This window comes from Pan paniscus, chromosome 20 (assembly GCF_029289425.2).
Source record: "Pan paniscus chromosome 20, NHGRI_mPanPan1-v2.0_pri, whole genome shotgun sequence".
In the NCBI taxonomy this organism is placed as follows: Eukaryota; Metazoa; Chordata; class Mammalia; order Primates; family Hominidae; genus Pan; species Pan paniscus.
Genome location: NC_073269.2, coordinates 9,852,848 through 9,860,132, shown reverse-complemented (window position 1 = coordinate 9,860,132; position 7,285 = coordinate 9,852,848). Strand labels below are relative to the sequence as shown.

Here is a 7,285-nt window from a genome sequence, read left to right as displayed (position 1 = left end):
TGGGTTTCTCTCTCTTCTTCCAACCCCCAGTCACCAGGAGCCCCAGGCAGAATGTGGGCTGCTGGACAAGGCAGTGTAGCGTGTGCCAACCCAAGACATATCACCCTGTACAGACAGATCTTCCTTCCCAGCAATGTTTTCTGTCTCTGAGAGTTTAACTATCCTGGCATAAAACCTGAGACCTTGGAGCAGGACAGGAGAAAAGACAAAAGAAGCAGTCTGATTTCGGACAGCAAGTCTGTTTAATTTGCAGCCGGACATCTGGCCTGGCAGGGGCCAAGCTGGGACACAGCCAGTGAGGCAGGAGGTTTGGGGAGCCGGGCATGGGGAAGGGCGGATGCTGAGGCCTGGTGCAGCTTCTCCTTAGCTGTGGCACTTGGGCAGGGGTGGTCCCCTGTCTGTATGCCAGCTTCCTCCTGGGAGAAACAGGGAACATCACATCCCCCAAGCTCAAATGGTGATAGGAGGGCTCATGAGCAACTGTGTGCAGAAAACGTATGTGGTCTCTGCCTTGAGTCACTGTCATTTGACAGCTGAGGAAGCTGAGATGCTGAGGGGGTGATATGGTCTGGCTGGCTCTGTGTCCCCACCCAAATCTCATCTTGAATTGTAATCTGAATTGTAATCCCCACATGTTGGGCAAGGGACCTCGTAGGATGTGATTAGATCATGGGGGCATTTCCCCCATGCTGTTCTTGTGAGAGTGAGTGAGTTCTCATGAGATCAGCTGGTTTTATAAGGAGCTTCCTCCTCTTCACTTCTCTCTCCTGCCACCATGTGAAGAAGGACATGTTTGTTTCCCCTTCTGCCATGATTATAAGTTTCCTGAGGCCTCCCCAGCCATGCAGAACTGTGAGTCAATTAAACCTCTTTCCCTTATAAATTACCCAGTCTCAGGTATTTCTTCATAGCAGCGTGAGAATGAACTAATGCAGAGGAGAAGTAAGTGATGGGCACCTCGGCTCACTGCAACCTCCACCTCCTGGGTTGAAGTGATTATCTTGCCTTAGCCTCCTAGGTAGCTGGGATTACAGGCGTCCACCACCACGCCCAGCTAATTTTTGTATTTTTAGTAGAGATGAGGGTTTCACCATGTTGCCCAGCCTGGTCTTGGACTCCTGATGTCAAGTGTTCCAGCCACCTCGGCCTCCCAAAGTGCTGGGATTACAGACGTGCACCAGTGCCTCTCCAGAAGAGTCTTCTTTTTGATCCTTCTTGGACAAATCCCAGGGCTGGCTCTCATTGGCCCAGCTTGGATCACATGTCCCATCCTGAACCAATCACTGTGGCTTAGAGGGTGCAATCCTTTCATTGGCTAGGCCTGGGTCATGTGACTACCCAGAATCTGGAAGAAGGTCTCTTCTCCCCACTCCTTGCAGCCACGTGTACTCAGAATGGAAGACAGGTAGTTTCCCACAGCTGCACTATGCTGCTGGCCCCAAATACATGTCTGCCATAGGTAGCTAGCACTGTTATCCTCATTTACAGAGGAGCAAGTCAAGACTCTGAGGGGGTAGTGGCATTCTCAGGGGGCTTCACAGTAAGTAGCAGGGCTGGGAATTTGAACCTGGGAAATTTTTTTTTTTTTGAGATTGTCTGTGTCACCCAAGCTAAGCTGGAATGCAGTGGTGTGATCATAGCTCACTGCAGCCTTGACCTCCTGGGCTCAGGTGATCCTCCTGCCTCAGCCTCCCAAGTGGCTGGGACTACAGTCAGGCACTACCAGGCCTGGCTAATTTTTAAAAATGTATTTGTAGAGATGGGATCTCGCTATGTTGCCCAGGCTGGTCTTGAACTCCTGGGCTCAAGAAATCTTCCTGCCGTGGCTTCCCAAAGTGCTAGGATTACAGGTGTGAGCCACCGTGCCTGGCCTAAACCCAGGACTCTTGACTCTCGTATTTGGGATCCTTTTTGTAGATGTGTGCAAAGGACTGAAGGAATGGTAATGTTGAGCTAGGCTGAGCGAGGCATGTGGAGGGCACTCTGGGCAGAGAAAACTGCCTGTGCAAAGGTGTGGAAGTGAGACCCAGCACTGTGGCAATCAAAGAGGTGGAGGAAGCACATTAAATTTTGTATTTGCCGGCTGGGCGCAGTGGCTCACACCTGTAATCCTCGCATTTTTGGAGGCCATGGCGGGAGGATCACTTGAGGTCAGGAGTTCGAGACCAGCCTAGCAAATATGGTGAAACCACGTCTCTACCAAAAACACAAAAATTAACCAGGTGTGGTGGTACATGCCTGTAATCCCAGCTACTTGGGAGGCTGAGGCAGAAGAATCATTTGAACTTGGGAGGTGGAGGTTGCAGTGAGCCAAGATCATGCCACTGCACTCCACCCTGGGCGACGAGGCTCAGTCTCAAAAAAAAAAAAAAAATTGTATTTGCATGAAGTACCTCTTTAAAATCTCCCAGGAACAATATGAGGTACGTGCTGTTAGGATGTCCATTTTCCATATCCATAAAGTAGAGATCAGAGAGAGAAATGGCCATGCCCATCATCTCAAAGAAAGCCAGAAACAGCAAAGCCAGCTTCAAATCCAGGTCTGGCAATTCCCCAAAGCTGGGCCTCCTTCCCTCTCACCCCTATGTTATGGGTTGAATTGCATCCTCTCAAAAAATATGTTGAAGTCCTGACCTCTGATATCTGGGAATGCGACCGTATTTGGAAATAGGATCTTTGCAGACGTAATCAAGTTAAGATGAGGTCATTAAGATGGACCCTAATCCAGTATGACTGGTGTCTTCATAAAAAGAGGAGGTAACAAGTTTGTGGCTGCATCATTCCAATCTCTACCTTCGTTGTCACGTGGCTGTCTTCCTTGTGTCTTTGTCTCTGTGTCTCTTCTTTTCTTTTCTTTCCTTTGTTTTACTGAGACAGAGTCTCCCTCGGTCACCCAGGCTGGAGTGCAGTGGCGTGATCTTGGCTCACTGTAACTTCTGCCTCCCAGATTCAAGTGATTCTCTGCCTCAGCCTCCCAAGTAGCTGGGATTACAGGCACGCACTACCATGCCTAGCTAATGTTTGTATTTTTAGTAGAAATGGGGTGTCGCCATGTTGACCAGGCTGGTCTTGAACTCCTGACCTCAGGTGATCCACCCACCTCGGCCTCCCAAAGTGCTGGGATTACAGGCATGAGCCACTGATCCCAGACCCTCCAGTGGTTTTAGTCAGCACCCTAGAACAAATCCGTTTCTTTTTTCTTTTTTTTTTTTTTGAGACGGAGTGTCTCTGTGTCCCCAGGCTGGAGTGCAGTGGCGCGATCTCAGCTCACTGCAACCTCCGCCTCCCAGGTTCAAGCGATTCTCCTGCCTCAGCCTCCCGAGTAGCCGGGGTTACAGGTGCATGCTACCACGCCTGGCTAATTTTTTGTATTTTTAATACAGATGGGGTTTCACCATGTTGGCCAGGATAATCCTGATCTCCTGACCTCGTGATCTGCCTGCCTCGGCCTCCCAAAGTACTGGGATTACAGGCATGAGCCACCACACCTGGCCCAAAATCTGTTTCTTACTAAGCTCTACGAGGGCCTGCACGACCTGCCCTATCCCCTTCCCACGCTCCTCCCTCTCCCCTCTGACTCACTCTGCTGCTGCCATATGGGCTTCTGGCTGTTCCTCCAACATGTCAGGTGCAGTCCTGTCGCAGGGCCTTTGCATGGGCTGTACACTCTGCCTGGAATATCCTTCCTGCACCAACGCCTCCTTCCTCCCCTTTCAGTCTCAGTTTGTGTTTTTTTTGTTTTGTTTTTGTTTTTGTTGAGACAGGGTCTCACTCTGTCACCCAGGTTGGAGTGCAGTGGTGCAATCATAGCTCACTGCAGCTTTGAGCTCCTGGGCTCAAGTGATCCTCCTGTCTCAGCCTCCTGAGTAGCTGGGACTATAGGTGTGCACCACCATACCCCGCTAATTTTTGTATTTTTTGGAGAGATGGAGTTTCACTATGTTGCCCAGGCTGGTCTCGAACTCCTAGACTCAAGCGATTTGCTAACCTCAGACTCCCAAAGTGCTGGGAGTGCAGGCGTGAGCCACTGTGCCCGGCCCTGAGTCTCAGTTCTAATGTTTCCTCCCTGACCTCCCTGACCACCCGCCAAGCTCTCTCCATCTCATGACCCCCTTGTGTTTTAGCCCCAAGATTTATCTCCTGCTGACATCTCCCTGCTCATTTATTTAATTATATACTTTGTATCTATCCCCCACCCTGGAATAGCAGTCCTTGGAGAGCAGGGACTTTCCCCTGTTTTGTTCACTGCTGTGACTGTGTGCCTGGAACCGTGTCTGGCACAGAGTGGGCGCACTCTGGAGGTTGCTTGGGCTTCAGTCGGAATCTTGCACGTGACTCTCACATTCACACTGTTCCAGGGAATGTCTCAGAGGCGACCTTGACCCTTTTGCTCCTATGACCTCACCTAATAGCTATTTCTCGTTGGAGCATGGTCAAACAGCCCCCTCACTGCCCAGAAAACTCCCTTGCCTCCTTGCTTTTTTTTTTTTTTTTTGAGACAGGGTCTCACTCTGTTGTCCGAGCTGAAGTGCAGTGGTGTGATCATAGCTCACCTCCCAGGCTCCAGCAATCCTCCCACCTCAGCTTCCCAAGTAGCTGGAACTACAGGCATGTATCACCACACTTGGCTAATGAATTTTTTTTTTCTTTTTTGAGACGGAGCCTCACTGTCGCTAGGCTGGAGTGCAGTGGCGTGATCTCAACTCACTGCAACCTCCACCTCCTGGGTTCAAGCAATTCTGCCTCAGCCTCCTGAGTAGCGAGCAGTTGGGACTACAGGCACGCACCACCACGCCCAGCTCATTTTTGTAGTTTTTAGTAGAGACAGGGTTTCACCATGTTGGCCAGGATGGTCTTGATCTCCTGACCTCATGATCCGCCCGCCTTGGCTTCTTAAAGTGCTGGGATTACAGGCGTGAGCCACTACGCCCGGCCTAAAAAAATTTTTTTGTAGAGGTGGGGTCTTGTTATGTTGCCCAGGCTGGTCTCAAACCTCTAACCTTGAGCAAACCTCCCACCTCGGCCTCCCATCCCATCACACCTGGGATCCCATGAGACATAAGAGGAAACGGAGTAAAAGGGGTTGGAGAACTCTATGGCACCTTTGCAACTTTTCTGGAAATCTAAACCAGTTCCAAAATAAAACGTTTATTTTAAAAGAAAAAATGTGAATGAAGAATAAGGCCATCCAGGATGAGCGACCCGTGTGCCCGGGACTGGAACCAAAGCACAGACGCCCCGTCTCAAAGCCACTCCGGCACCACGGTCACAGCCGCCCCAAAAAGGCCCCCCAGCCCTCACCACCCCTCGCTCACCCGCCCGCAGAAACGGGCATTGGCCTTAGGCTTGATGGGGATGGGTGTCCCCCAACCCCAGTCAGAGGCAGGTGACCCAACAGCAGCGAGGCTGAGAATCCGCTTTCAAACCCACTTTATTCTTTTCAGACCAGAAACATTCCTCATTGCACCCCCCTCCCTGCCCTAGATCTTTACTGACCAGGGGCCTCAGGAGGGGCTGAGGAGACAGTGGTAACCTCTACCTCCAGGGACGTGGTGCTGCAGTGGCAGCGGGGACTGGCGCGGCCCAGCAGCTCCAGCCTCCGGGAGCGTAGCTGGACTTGAATGGCCCAGATGCGGGGCCGGTGGCCCGGTAGGGAGGGGTCCTCGTCCCTGAAGCTGTCGGTGGTGGAGTCAAAGCTGTCTTCTGTGGCGGCCACCGACTGTTTGCACACGGGGCAGGAGCGCCGGGGGGCTTGGGAGAACCAGGGGTCAATGCATTTGCGGTGGTAGGTGTGGGAGCAGGGCAGGATCTTGAGTTGGTCGCCCTCCTTGTACTCATCCAGGCAGATGGCACACAGGTCGTTGTGCCACGTGAAGGTGCCGACCTGGGCCTTCTGGCAGGTAGACGTCTTCACCGGCCGTCTGTGGCTGCAGCAGGCCTGGGCCCAGAGCCACAGGCGGTTCAGGACGAAGAAGGCTGATACGACCAGGGCCAGGGTACAGCCCAGCACCCAGGACACGGTCAGCACGGGGTGACAGTCCAGGCCGTGGCACGGCGGGTCGTCGGGCAGGAGCGGCACGTGGGCCGACTTGTCGCAGCCCGGGATGACCCGCGGGTCCTGCGAGGCGGCCTCGCTCACGAACACCGAGGGGATGGCGATCTGGCCCCTCAAGTCCTCGTAGACGTGGGTCATGCTCACGAGGTCGTCGGAGTGGACGTTGTGAATGATGGCCGCCTCGAAGCCGGCGCGCTGGGCGTTCAGCACCTTGAGGTCGAAGGTGCAGTTGTAGCGGTGGATCAGCGCGATGGCGCCCAGAGAGCGGTTGCCCAGTCGCGGGGCCTCGATGGGATGGCACGCGTTGGCTGGCTTGACCTCCATCAGGTAGCCCCGTATGCCCTCGGGGGCCAGGGGGACGCCGAACAGCGCCGGCAGATCCGCAAAGTCCACCGAGCTCGAGTTGTCTTCCAGCATGGCCCGTACCACCGCCTGCGCGGGCACCTGGAGCAGCGACAAGACCAGCAAGGCTTTGACTGCCACCAGGGCTCGGCCCGGCCGTGGCCACCCCATGGTCACCCGCTTCGCAGGCTGTGTGCTGCTAGGTCCCACTGGAGGCGGCAGGCATGAGGCCTTTGGGCACCTCCGGGGTCTCCCAGGGGGCCTGTGGCCAGGACGCGAGGGCAGTTGAGTTGGAATGACCGCGTGGCTCAGAGGCAGTGACGCGGCCACTGTAACCCTGCTGGCTCTAGGCATTAAGTGCTCCAGACGGCAGAGCAGCACGCATCGTGTCTTTGAAGGCCGGTCTCAGGAGGTGCTGGCGCAGGTAGCCTTTCTGGCAGATGACATGGAGACCAGGAGTCGCCAGGGTTCTAGATGCCCCCAGCTTCTGTGACATCACCCTGGTACATTCTGTCCCAGGAGCTGCCAGCTGCCTGGGCCTGTGGCCAATGGATCATTCCTAGGTCTGTGATTTGCCGGTACCCGGGCAAGCTTTGAGATAACTTCTTGAAGGCTCAGGGAATCTTTGGACCCAGGGAGGCCCAGGGATGCCTCAAAAGGGCTGCTGGCCCCCAGCAGTGCAGATTCAGCCCTCACTGTGCTAAGACTCTACCAGCATCAGCTTCTGGAGGTTCCTAGCAACACACTGTAGAAGGTTCAATGTTACCCTTGTCTGAGACTCCAAGAGTGACCCAGACTTGTTCAAGCCATGCCCCCCTACACTGAGATCAGTGCTTAAAACCCAAATTCCTGACCCCCTGTCACCATCCCTCACTCTGCTCCAGCCAC

General features: G+C 53.9%; 1 protein-coding gene across 1 annotated transcript; it reads right to left on the bottom strand.

The window, feature by feature from the left end:
• Nucleotides 1–5,413: 5,413 nt before the first annotated feature.
• Nucleotides 5,414–7,077, bottom strand: ZNRF4 (zinc and ring finger 4). Its single transcript, XM_008972643.4, has one exon. It carries the CDS (start codon nt 6,749–6,751, stop codon nt 5,489–5,491), a length of 1,263 nt encoding a protein of 420 aa, XP_008970891.2. The 5' UTR covers nt 6,752–7,077; the 3' UTR covers nt 5,414–5,488.
• Nucleotides 7,078–7,285: the final 208 nt, after the last annotated feature.

What these genes read in the sequence shown, in the direction of transcription:
- ZNRF4 (XM_008972643.4), bottom strand. Translation starts at nt 6,751, where the DNA reads ATGCCTAGAGCCAGCAGGGTTACAGTGGCCGCGTCACTGCCTCTGAGC.